Raw genomic sequence first — 14,144 nt, forward strand, 5'->3', positions numbered from 1 at the left:
AACTCTGGTTTCTAATATATTGCTAAGTTTGAAATTACATGAATTCTGAAACTCCACAGGACAGATTAGAGGAGATTGAGAAATCTTAATAGCTGGCGGAGGGGGGAGGGTAAGCCTAGAAGAGACAGTAATTCTCACCACCGTTCTTAACCTGTGCTGTCTAATATAGTAGCCACTAGCCAAAAGTGACTATTTAAATTAATTAAAATTTAAAAATCTAATTCCTCAATTTAAAATTTAGAAATCATGTACTCAATAAGCACTTGCAGCCAGTGACTATTGTATTGTACAGTATAGATACACAACATTTCTATCATCACAGAAAGCTCTCTTGGACAGTACTACCCTAGAGCAAGCAAAGGGGAATTTTAGTTAGGGATTATAAATTCTTTACTTCTCGCTTTTGGGGGAGAAGACAGGTGAGTGAAACAAACCTAAACAATGTCTTCAGAATAATTTCTAAAAGCCTTAGCATAAATTCAAGGCTATTCGTGATATGTCTCCACTCATCAAGCCTCATCCACACTTCGCTCTCTATGCTTGCAGGTTGGTAAACATGTCAAGTTCTTTCATGACTTGGTGCCTTTCTACAGATGTGCCATCTTCCCAGAGCACCCTGCTAACCCCAATCCCTCACTCTATTAACTGCTACTCATACTTCAGAGTTCAGTCCCTCTGCAAATACATACCTAAACCCTCTCATGTCCCAGTCTGGGTGGGTGACTGGCAAAGCAACGGTGCAGTATATTCTGCATAATTCTGTTTCCCACCCCCATTAGTCACTGGGTCCCTTGATAGAAAGAGCCTGGACTTACTCATCTTTGTATTTCAAACATATAGTCTAGTGTCTAGCACACAGTAGATATTCAATAAATGGTGAACTTTCGTCTGAAAACTTCTACCAGAGAAGTTACTTAAGAAGTTAATATTAGTTACTTAACACTAATTAAATAATTGCTTAATAAATATGTCAACAAATATCAGCAGCTTACCCTTTGAGATCATTAACTAATTTGTTTTTTTCCTGGACTATTCGCTTGTGGTGCATTCGATGAAAATCACGTTCTTTTTGAGTTTTCAGCAGATCTTCTCTAGCCTTGCTGAAAATAATAATAAAAAATTTTAAAATCACTGTTAATTCCTTTCTGAAAAATTATTTACTTATCAGTTCAAATGAAGTATCGCACAATTCAAAAGATAATTGAAAAAATGTATAGACCACTATAATTCTCATTGACGTATAACAATCAACATAATGTATATGGAAGGGGAGTACGAAAAGGCCAAAACCTAGTTTCAAAAATATTATTCATCCACATTTCAGTTAAATAAATGAAAATCAAAAGTATGCTGCCAGAATAGTTTATAACTCATACATTTCCAAAGAATATTTGGCTAACAACATATAAACACATATAAAAGAGGATAATTCAAAATAATTACAAATAACAAAATTTAATTCAGTGCTTCCTAGAATATAAGGCTAAAAGGGAATATATTGGGTTACTTAGTTCCGATAATTGGGGAAAAATAGCATGTAAATTGTATAAAATCAAGATTTTATCCTGGTAATACATATTGAAAATGTATCCCACCTACAGATCATATTACTAGAAATAGCCGGTAATTTGATGAGAAAGGTCCTCAATAACAATGTTGTCACAGAAAAGCATTTATCTTTTGCAAACTCCTAGTATAAATCAAGCAAGAGAATTCTTCCTAAACCCAGGCTGTACGTGAAAAATTAATGAGTTCTTCACTCACCTCCATAATATGTTAGTTTTAATATATTAATATAAAATCTCTTATAATGAAAAAATAGTTTTCTAACAGTCTTGATTAACTGACAAAGAGCCATTGCACTGAAACTCACATTCCGAAAAGTAGACTCAGTCAGAGCACTGCCATCTCATAGTAGGATCAGAATGGAAGGAATCTGCTTCTCTGAGTCGCAATATTTCAAAAATCAGACTCACAAAATAAAGCAAACAGACTTTTGCTTTACGAGCTCTGTAAAGCAATCACCGAGGAACTGTGACCAGGATGCTGCCAAAGCAGTGGGACGATGCTAGGTTTTCAGGCTCCTGATGGAGAGTATGCTGATCAGTAAGCCTTCTTGCTGCAAGATCAAGTCACATGTGGCATATGGTGGACTGAAAATGCCTGATCCATTCCTTCTTCCTCCCTCTCATTCTTTTCTTCTTCTCTTTTTAATGGTCTGTATTCTTCATATTACTGCTTATTTTGTAGTTTTCATTCACATGTAAATAAACAATATGTCAAACGACTGACGGTACTCTGGTCAACTCTCTGTATCTAACCCTCAAGCTCATTATCATGGCGATAATCTCAGAGAAGCAAGAAATTGTTTATTAAAAATCTTCAGACTTGAAAAATCATCTAAGGAATATTGCCATGATTACATGAACAATTTATTATTTCCAGGTTTTGACCCTTTTTGAGACTTTTGTTTTACTTCATGAAGGAAAAGCAAAACCTAAGACATAAATCATGAATTTGAAATGTAACAATTTTCCCAAGGTAAACAAGGGTATGCTAATCGCTTAGTACTACTTCTCATTTTAAGTTTCTCAAAAACTTAAGAATTACCACCATTTTTTAATTGCCGGTTTACTGTCATAGCAAATCAGGATGCCAACTCTCGGCCAGTTTTTTTCTTATTGGCACAATGGCTGCTGCACCTTCACAGCATGCAAGGCCTTGATGTGAACTAACAGTCTCCAAGCTTTCCACGCCATAGATTATTTTCTCATTGTGCACACAATAACATATTTTATGTAGCTAAACTTCTTCTTTAAGATTTTTAAAAACCTATTATAGAGAATTTCAAGCATACATAAAAATATCTACATAATGATTCTCTATGTACCCACCACTCAGCCCCAACAACCAACCTTGCCCGTTCACATTCTCATACATTTCCTCCCTCCCATATTATTTTGAAGCAAATTCCAAATATTGTATCATTTTATCTAGAAACATTTCAGTACTCATCTCTAAACTATAAGGATTACTCTCTTTTTCAAATAAGTGCAATACGATTATTACAGCTAAAACAATTATCAATCCTTAATGTCATAAAATAACCAGCCAGCGTTCGAATTTCCAATTATCTCATAAATGTCCAATTCAATTTTCTTGAAAAATAAGAAACCAAATAAAGTCTCTGTTTTGCAACTGTTTGATATATCTTCTAAGTCCCTTTTATTTTATTGCTGATGATGAGAATATGCACAGCAAAACATATACCAAGTCAACAGTTTACACATGTAGAATTCAGCAACACTGATTATATCCTTCCAGTGGTGCAACCATTCTCACCCTCCTTTTCTGAGTTGTTCTTCCCCTACTAACATAAACTCACTGTCCCCTAAGGTTCCTATTTAGCCTTTCCAGTTGCTGTTGTCTCCTTGATCCCATACAGATAGTTCTTAAAAGAGCATAATGCTCAAGGCAGACATTTTTTACTAGTTAGGCTAAACAATTGTTTTAAGAAGACTTTGGGATATATTTTTGGTTTAAGTTTTAAAGATTACCTCAGGGCAATAGTCTCAGGGGTTTATCCAGCCCCCGTGGATCCAGAAAGTCTGGAGTCCATGAGAACTTGAATTCTGCTCTGCATTTTCCCTGTATCTAGACTTCTTAAAAAAAAAAAATCCTTTATTGTTTTGACATGAAGCTCTTCACAAATTAACATGTCTTTATAGATGATATTTCAGGCAAACAATAACCAATGAAATCAAAACCCATTAGTGTCCATGCTTTCCCTGAGTTAAAACCTAGTTAACAGCAGTTCCAACTATTGGTTCAAGAATTCTTTGCAGTACATTAGAATATAGTCATGCGCCACATAACATCCATCTGGAAATGTCCAACCACAAATACATCCATGGTCCCATAAGGTTATGATAGAGTTCAGAAATTCCAATCAGAGAAAGGGACACAGAATACCTAACACTTAAGAAACACTTCCAAACCACAAAGTGTTTTCATTAGAGTCACAAAAGTAGTGTGTGCATTTGTTATTACAAATCACTGTATGTATTTAACTCAAATTTTTAACATAATAGGCTTTATGGCAGTTCATTCTTAAGTACAAACTGTTTGTAAGTTGGATGTTCATAACCCAGGAACTGCCTGCATGTAATATGGTGTTCCCACAACGTCAAATCACATAATGTCCTACTTCACAGAACACTAGACATCAAGCGATGCATGACTGTATATTATTTAATGCTGTTGTTTGAAAGTGACATATTTTCCCATATTTAGATGCATTTTAAAAAACAGTTATAGGCCAATTTATAACAGAGTCAGCCATCCATTTTTTCCACTCTCACAAGAAACTTATTTCAAAAAATGATATTGACAATAACATTGAATGAAGAGTCAAGTTTTTTTTTTGTTGTTTTATTGGCCAAGACTTCTCTATCTTAAAAACAAATATTAATATTAATTTTCCTTCAAGTATCCATAGTTTCTTTTTCAACATTAGTACTAGAGTTTTACATACTTACTACTAACACAAAATATACCATGGTTTAGGGTGGTTTGCATCCAATAACAATAAAGCCTACATTCAAAATAAGAATATAATACATCCTCCAATTTTTTTGTTGCAGATAGACCAGGGATATAATTTTCACTGTCAAGTTCATTATGCTGTGAAAACTGATATCACATGACTCTTGGGCATAGTTTCATTGATTCCAAAATAGTTCAAATTTATAGTTTTAGCTATATATTTATATGGCTGTTTGAAAATATAATTTTTAATTATTGGGTTCAAAAGTTAAATCAGAATTTCTCCTTCTAATTTGGATGTAGAAACCTGCAAAGAACATTGATTGCCCCATCCTAATAAAGAAAAAGGGCCAGATAAACTACAAAACAATAACTTTTCTTAAACCCATCAGAGAGCTTAGGTACCAAGGCAATCAAGTAATCAAAATCAAAATACAGACAAGCCACTCCAAGCACAGGAGAAAGACAACCAGAAATCAACTAAAATTGTAAAGAACTATGTAGGGCCAAGTATGGGTTAGCATGTCAGGCTGAAATAGATGGGGCACCTGACAATGGGAGAGTTCAAATTCATTCGCAAGCTCTTTCCCACAGACCTCCACTAAGTACACAGAAGAAATCTTAGAAGCAGGGCAGGGGACCAGAGAGAGTTCCCTGATGGTACAAACATGACAGGTGATGACAGGTGGTTGCTGAGGAGGGAAGGTATAAAACCCATCTACTTTTTAGGGCCCCACAATAAGGGTAGCACACAGGGCACAGGTAACACTCTACAAGTACAGGAAAGGTAAAAGAAAAACTACCTGTCCCTGATGGACTGGGCCTAAAATTCTATCAAAATGGCACAGAGAGGTCTCCTACTGCTGGAGTAGAGGGTATGAAACTTCCGCCAATACCAACTGCAAATACGAGGAAGAGTTTTGGCTTCAGTTGAGAAGGTGAGAAAGGGCAGGAATGCTGAAAAAGCCCTAACTCACAAGGGTCAGAAACACAGGCCTTCCTATAACTAAAAATGGACCAAAACAAGAAAAACCAAACCAGACCCGCTGCCAACGAGTTGATTCCAACTCATAGCAACCCTATAGCAATGCTACAGGACAGAGTGGAACTGCCCCAGGAGGTTTCCAAGGAGCAGCTGGTAGATTTGAACTTCCAACCTTTTGGTTAACAGCCAAACTCTTAACCACTATGCCACCAAGAACTTTTCTATTGCCACCTTGAGTCTGGCAAATATGGAGCAAGAAGAGGGAGAGAGCTTTGAGTGGTCAGTAAGAAATAAATGACCGAGTTGACATTTTGTTGTGAAAACAAAAAGAATCTCACCTGAATTCTCACCCATTTATAAAATGATCCTATTCTCATTTAAAAGCATGGGACAAGGCTGTCAATAGAAGAGATAAATTGTTCTCAAAAAGGAACAAGGAACCTGTACAAACACTTCGAAAAAGGAATAATGACAAGATGGCTTGGAACATTCCTTTTAAGTCCATATTTTAAAAGAGTTTGACAGAATGTCCTGATAGGCCTATAAAAACAATTTAGTTCCAAAATGTGCCAAGTTGAATGAGTTTTTCTCAAAAATAGTACAATATTTTTTCTAGAAGAGGAGATAAAATCTAATATTGTATCTCTATCAATAACGAGCTAATAGATCCAGTTGCTTCATTAGAGTAATTATAGTATGTTACTAAGATCACATTCAATATAGAAGAGATTGTATACCAATGTGACTTTAGGCAAGCTGTGTAACCTCTGTACACATCAGATTCAGCATCTGTCAAATGGGCATAGAAGTGGCCTCTAAGAGTATTCAATTAACTATTTCAGTAAAATGGCTTGCATACTCTCTGGCACATGGAAAATACTTGATAAATATTATTACCATTATTATCATCATCAGCACCATTATATTACTATAACTATTTAGTATAGTACAACAGATTACTCAATTCCCCTAACAACTAGAATTATCTAACCAAAATAGAAAAAATGCTAAAAAGTAGTTAAGTCTCCTCTAATGGTCCAAAACAATCAGGATACACATTTATTAGTAAAAATGTATATCTTTTACAAAAGGAATTTAAACTTTTATGAAAATCTATTGAGTCTACTAAAGCTGTCTTACTTTCAATAACTTGATGAATTATAGAAATGAGCTTATGTTTTATTTATCTTATCTAAAATGTAAACCCACAACAAATTTAAAAAATACTTTGAAAAGTAATGCTGCAAAGTTTCTTGAGCAGAACCACCAATGTGCAGCATTGCATCAACTCACTACTTTAATACACATTTAGGGTCCTATTTGTGCTCATCCCAGAAAAGAAAGCATAGGAATTGATTGAAGTCTTAGACCTTAAAGTTTTTCTGACCATTAAATTGGTTTTCAGGGACTTGCTTTCTGTTTGCACAAATGAAATCTACTCAGTAAAACAATTTAAATTCATTTCATGCTGATGCTTCTTCTATTATGACCTTCCTGATGCCCATTTGCCTACTAAAAGGAAAATAAAAGTTGACTAAAGAACAAAGTTTAAATAAAGTTTAGTCAAATAAAAGTTGACTAAAGAATAAAGTTTAAAATATTCATACAAGTAATTAATATTTTAAACTATAAATATTTTCTCATTAGATTAGTATCTTTGTGTAAAAAAAAAAAAACTTTTATTAACATAGACACCCGAACATACAGATTCCATTTCATGAACAATGCAGTAAGAGTTATATGGTGAAACATTCTGTTTAGATTTGTATAACACACACAACACAGCTCTCACAAGCTTTCTCTTAATGAGATGGTAGAATGACTATTTAACCTCCCCATTTTGGAAAACCAGCACATCAAAATCTAAAATCAGAGCATATAATATCAAGATATACATACTCTTATGCCATATAATTCACCCCAAAACTACATTTTCAACATGATATGAATGTGATTTATAGTATGCACCAAATTAATTTAAATGAGTGCCCCCAGTGAAATAATTTCATTCACTAGTTTTAACTATTTTAAGTATTTTGAAGTAACCATTTAATAATGAATTTATTGGATAATTTTGTTATAAATTAGCAAAAAGCATTTTCCTATTTACCTGCTCCAAGGTAGGTCATCCCTGCCACATATTTTTCTTATGTGAAAATTTGAGTGAAGGTAATTTCTGATAACAGTACTATATAATTACCAATTATTTCATTATCTTCTTATGAATGAATTAATTTAACTCACTAAAACTAATATGGAAATAATTTTTGGATGGCCAAAATGGAACTGCCATTCAACTAGCTTAACAGTAAACTTTCATTATGCTCTTAACCAAAAAAGAAAAGAGGTATACTCATGTCCACAGAATATACCTACTTCATTTAACAAGCAATTACCTAAACACTAAAGCATGAAATTTTATGGGCTTCATTATTATCTTTATTTCCACTGTGTTTGTTTCTGAAAGTCATTAAATTAAATTGATCTTCAGAAAAGCTGAGGACACTTTGACCAATCATAGAAGTGAATTTCATACGTGAAGTCAGGGCCCCTTCGTAAAATACCGCATTTTTCCTCAATATTAATTGCCATTTCAGTTTTCTTTATGTTTATATTTTCAGGAGAAGATAAAGTATTTCATTATTTTTCGAATGGTACATTTTAATTTTCTAGTTAGTAATTTCAGTAAGTATCACTTCTGCCAAATCTTCAGCACTCTCAACAAACCCTTTCTAGTCTGCATTATATTTCCTTAATGTAAAAGCATAGCAAAGAAAGGCAATACTCCAAATGAGACAAGACTTAGCTTGATAGAAAGTTGTTTAAATTCCCATCATGAACGCAAAAGGGTGCCTATTCCAAAGGAATGCTATCATAGGAGCAAAAATCATCAACTTACTACTGTAAAAGTCATTAAAAGTTTAACTAAAGAGACATTGTGCTAAAAACTTAAAATGATTCCCTCAAGGACAGATAATATTACATTCTTAATAACATTCTTATATCTAATAAATGACAAAGCATTATATATTTGTGTTGATCGACCCACAATACCCGGTCTGATATTAATATCTGTTCTGAACCAAAGTTTGGGTGGGGTTAGACATACAGCAAATGTTTTTCCCAGCGAGAACTTAATTGTCCCATAAGGAATCTGTTAAGCGGCTAAATCAATCCACGTAACCAGCTAAATCAATCCATGAGAAGGTTACACAGGATATACTGTTCTCCCTGTTTCCGCTCATGTGCTTTACCCAATCTATTCTCCAAACAGAAGCCAGATCACGTTATGTTTCTGCTTCCCATCTCACTCAGAAAAAAAAAGCAAAGTTGTAACAAAGGTCATTACCACTAACCCCTGGCTCCAGCCACTATGGCATCCTCACTAATCCTCTAACAAACCAAGCTTTCCCACCTTAGGCTCTTTGTATTTCCTTTTTCCTTTACCTAGAATTCTCTTTTTCCAAGTTTACACATGGTCTGCTCCCTCAGTTTCTTCAGATAACTGAGAGGACTTTTCTCACTATCCTATATAAAACAGGGCTCCCATTCATGTCTAACTTTTTTATCTGTGTTTTCTTCAGATCACTTACCACCACTTGATATGTTACATGATATATTTGTCAATCTCCACATGTAGTTAGTTACAGGCTATCTTATTGGAGATACCAAAGAAGAGGAAAGGAGGGGCAGACAGCATGTTGCACCACAGAAGTTGAGAGAGAATAGGGATGAAAAACAAGACGTTGTTGTTGCCTTTGAGTTGGCACCAACTCATGGTGACATTATGTATAACAGAACAAAATGATGCCCAGCTCTACACCATCTCGGTGATCTTTAATATGTTCGAACCCATTGTTGAGGCTTTTGTGTCAATCCATCTCATTCATGGTTTTCCTAGTTATCACTGACCCTCTATCAAACATGTTGTCCTTCTCTAGCAATTGGTCTTTCCTGATGACATGTCCAAAGCAAACAAGACAAAGTCTCGCCATCCTCAGTTCTAAGGAGCATTCCAGTTGTATTTTTTCTAAGAGTGATTTGTTCTTTCTATACCTGACCATGATGTATTCAATATTCTTTGTCAATATTTGTCAATACCACAGTTCAAACGCATCAATTCTTCCATTTTTTTCTTATTCAACTTTCACACGCATATGAGGCTGAAAAAGCCATAATCTGCATCAGGAACACCTTAGTTATCAAAGTGACATCATTGCTTTATAGAACTTTAAAGAGAACTTTTGCAATACAGCATTTGACTTCTCGACTATTACTTCCATTGTCATTGATTGCTGATCCATATAGAATGAAAACCTCGAAAATATCAATTTTTCCCCATTTATCATGATGGAAAAAAGACTGCTAAATTTGGTGAAAAGGAGTACTTTAGTGTCCACGGAGGCCACTTCAGTAGAGCAGGTGAGTAGAAGCCAGAATACAGAATATTAAAGTACAACAAGTAAACTGCTGCTATTAGGAGTAAACCACTGGTTGAGATTATTTGCTGTGTCTACAGTATGAAAGACAGGAAAGAAAATACCAAAATGGATGTCAGAAGAGACTCTGAAACTTGCTCTTGAACATAGAGCAGCTAAAGCAAATGGAAGAAATGATGAAGTAAAAAAGCTGAACAGAAGATTTCAAAGAGCGACTCCAGAAGACAAAGGATTATAAGGAAATGTGCAAAGACCTGGAGTTACAAAACCAAAATGGAAGAACATGTCCAGCATTTCTCAAGATGAAACAACTAAAGAAAAAATTCAGGACTCAAGTTGCAATACTGGAGGATTCTGTGGGCAACATATTCAATGATGCAAAGCATCCAAAGAAGACTGAAAGAATACACCGAGTCACTGTACCAAAAAGAATTTGTCGACGTTCAACCATTTCAGGAGGTAGCATATGATCAAGAACCAATGATACTGAAGGAAAATGTCAAAGCTGTACTGAAGGCACTGGTGAAAAAGAGGATTCCAGGAACTGACGGAATACCAAATGAGATGTTTCAACAAACTGATACAATGCCAGAAGCACTCATCTATACCAAGAAGTTTGGAAACCAGCTACCTGGCCAACTAACAGGAAGAGATCTCTTTACGTGCCCATTCCAAAGAAAGGGGATCCAACAGAATGCAGAAATTATCAAACAATATCATTAATATCACATGCAAGTAAAATTTTGCTGAAAATCATTAAAAAACAGTTACAATGGTACATTGACAGGGAACTGCCAGAAATTCAAGCCGGATTCAAAGGAGGACGTGGAACAAGTGATATCATTTCTGATGTCAGATGGATCCTGGCTGAAAGCCGAGACTATCAGAATGGCATTTATCTGTGTTTTATTAACTATGCAAAGGCATTCAACTGTATGGATCATAACAAATTATGGATAGCATCTTGAAGAATGGGAATTCCAGAACACTTAATTGTGCTCGTGAGGAACCTGTACGTAGACCAAGAGGCAGTCGTTCAAACAAAAGAGGCTACTGCATGATTTAAAATCAGGAAAGGTGTATGTAAGAGATGTATTCTTTCACTATACTTATTCAAACCATATGCTGAGCAAATAATCTGAGAAGCTGGAATATATGAAGAATAAGGCATCAAGATTAGGGGAAGACTCATTAACAACCTGTGATATGGAAATGACACAACCTTGCTTGCTGAAAGCGAAGAGGATTTGAAGCACTTACTGATGATCAGAGTACAGCCTTCAGTATGGATTGCACCTCAACATAAAACAAAAATCTTCACAACTGGACCAATACGCAACATCTTAATAAATGGAGAAAAGACTGATGTTTAGGGTTTCATTTTACTTGGATTCACAATCAACACTCATGGAAGCTACAGTCAAGAAATCAAACAACATATTGTACTGGGCAAATCTGTTGCAGAAGACCTCTTTAAAGTCTTAAAAAACAAAGATGTCATTTTGAGGACTAAGGTGTGCCTGACCTAAGCCACAGTATTTTCAATCGCCTCATACGCATGTAAAAGCTGGACAACGAATAAGGAAGATGGAAGAATTGATGTCTTTAAACTATGGTGTTGGCAAAGAATACTGAATACACCACAGACTGCCAGAAGAACAAACAAATTTGTCTTGGAAGAAGTATAGCCAGAATGTTCCTTAGAAGCAAGGATGGCAATATTCATCTTAAGTACTTTGGACATGTTATCAGGAGGGACCAGTCCCTAGAGAAGGACATCATGTCTGGTAAAGTAGAAGGTCAGCGATAAAGAGAGACTCTCAATGAGATGGGCTGACACAGTGGCTTCAACAACGGGCTCAGCATAGTAAAGATTGCGAGAATGCCACAAGACCAGGCAGTGTTTCGTTCTGTTGTACATAACGTCGCTATGAAGTGGAACTGACTCATCAGCACCTAACAACAACAGCAGTATGAAAAGACATAAAATGATAGTTAATAAAGACAAGATTAGGAAACAGGTTACTAATTAATGAAATTACTAATAGCTATGTGTGGACATCAGACCAATGTAAATCTTTTGGCATGCCAACTATCAATTAAAACAAGGTTTATGAAATACTGTCTTAATTGTGAAAGATGTAATTCTTAGTAATCCTTTTCTAGTCTTCATTCAACCACCAGTTCTCTGCTACTTTAAGGTTACTTACACATTCTACATTTCTTCATTTAAAATGACAATTGGTCTATGTTCCAATAGAAAACTAAAGTTATGTTTTCCTTTTCCAAGTATGAATGTCAAACTATTTCTTACATCATTCCTCTCCTTATCCAGTATGCAATATACTTTTTTACCTTAAATATAATCATAATTTTTTAACAATATTGTCCTTTTTACGCCTTAGAGGATATATGAAGAAATTCTCCTTACAGTTACTCCCAAACAATATATCTTAGAAGAAAACCTACATCTCACCACATATACTGAAAGCCAATGTTGTTTTAAAAACTGGCAATGCTTTTAAGTGAGGAAAAGATAATTCCTTGCTTTAATTACAGAAATTCAAGTAATATTTTAGAGTGAAATAATCCTCCTTTCATTTCTTTCTCCATTCTTCATCATTGCTGAATTTTAAAATATTAAAGATGTGATAATTACAAAAAAGTCTAGGGATGACAGCCTTTAGAGATATTGATATATTGAGATTGCTGACATTTTCAAAGTACTTTGTAATTTGCACAGCTCCTTAACATAGATTGTCTCGTTTAATTATCACATCACTCCCTAGAAGTTAATAATATTATGTATAATTGCTCCCTGTTTAACAATAAGAAAACTGAGTTAATAAGTATCAGAATATTGGAAGACTGATATTTGAACTTAAGCACTCTTTCCAAGGCAACCCTCCTCAGATAAATATTAACTATACAGTTACATGATTTATCTGATTTTTCTATATACATCATTAAATGCTACCAGCATACTCACGCACAATACATGACTGCCTATAAGTTGACTCTTTTTGCATATTAAAAATTAATTACGTGAAAAATATTTAACAGGTACACATAACTTGTTTTAAACAATAGCCTATTCTAAAAAAAGGTAAACATTATGTCAAATTTCATAAAAGGAATCTCATGTTTATCACTAATTCCTATTGGAACAATATCCTCACAAGTCAAATTGAAAAACCTAGTTAAGGAAAGCATTACAATTTGGGGTAAGCCTATAGCATGACAGATGTATCTCTGGGATTTTCTTTTTTTTTTTTACTAAAGTTCATTCTGCATTTTCTGAGGATGTATCCAATAGAACTAGGCTACAGGGGCATACGTACCAAAAGTTGCTGTGAAAACATGAATTCAACACATCAATATTAAGCATCTACTAAGGGTCAAGCAGCTTTTCTTCAGATTTGACATGTCAGGCAGATAAAAGCAAATAAATGTTTTCCTTTTATGATTTGTTAGAGCCCTAGTGGTACAGTGTTTAAGGACTTGGCTGCTAACCAAAAGGTCAGCAGTTCAAATCCACCAGCTCACTGGAAACCCTATGGGGCAGCTCTACTCTATCTAATAGGGTCGCTATAAGTCAGCATGAAATTAACAGCAATGGGTTTGGTTTTTGTCTTTTGTTTTGTTTTTTTGGCATATCAAATGATATACTTGAGAGATACCTATAAGCCAACTGAAACTAAAACTATATATACTCAGATACTTCAGTAAACACAAACAAGAGACAGGCTTCATCTGAGTGATGCCTGTTTTAATCATGGTTCCTATTAACATTAAATTAATAATTTGCATGGGTAACAGTTTATATAATTTTGATTATAGTCATTAAATAATAATAAACAACCAGTCATCAACAATGATTATTTAATGTCACTGGGGCAAAGCTCATTGCATAAAGAAGATGTATCAATTTAAAAGAAAATTAGCAAACTCAAGCAATAATTCAAAGGAAATCAGGAACTGAAGCAGTATGCCAGGCAGCACTCTGAAGACTTTGCTGTGTCAAATTCCCAGCACATCCATTAGGTGTCTACACAAAATCACAGTGAGCATCAAGGCAAACAGTGCAAACCACTTCTGAGAAACAGAACCAAGAATAGAGAGGACACTGGTTCTAAAAATATATCACTCTTATGGATCGTCATACACTTCTACGT

The 14,144-nt window shown here is 34.8% G+C and overlaps 2 protein-coding genes across 7 annotated transcripts in view; both read right to left on the reverse strand.

The window, feature by feature from the left end:
- The window catches only part of LOC111747568 (sperm-associated antigen 16 protein-like), an 803,762-nt gene that overhangs the window by 722,213 nt on the left and 67,405 nt on the right, over positions 1-14,144 (reverse strand). For 5 of the 6 annotated variants that reach the window (XM_064286709.1, XM_064286706.1, XM_064286707.1 and 2 more), the window contains one exon: positions 993-1,100. In XM_064286709.1, coding sequence (XP_064142779.1) covers positions 993-1,048 — 56 coding nt within the window. In that variant the 5' untranslated portion in view covers positions 1,049-1,100. Of the gene's footprint in view, positions 1-992; positions 1,101-1,873; positions 1,984-14,144 lie in introns of those variants that run through there. The other variant, XM_023541795.2, reaches the window with a different exon arrangement.
- Positions 2,196-14,144, reverse strand: part of LOC100669072 (sperm-associated antigen 16 protein) — a 39,387-nt gene continuing 27,438 nt past the window's right edge. The window contains exon 6 of the mRNA XM_064286710.1: positions 2,196-2,235. Coding sequence (XP_064142780.1) covers positions 2,211-2,235 — 25 coding nt within the window. The 3' untranslated portion in view covers positions 2,196-2,210. The remainder of the gene's footprint in view (positions 2,236-14,144) is intronic.

Source organism: Loxodonta africana, chromosome 6 (genome assembly GCF_030014295.1).
Source record: "Loxodonta africana isolate mLoxAfr1 chromosome 6, mLoxAfr1.hap2, whole genome shotgun sequence".
In the NCBI taxonomy this organism is placed as follows: Eukaryota; Metazoa; Chordata; class Mammalia; order Proboscidea; family Elephantidae; genus Loxodonta; species Loxodonta africana.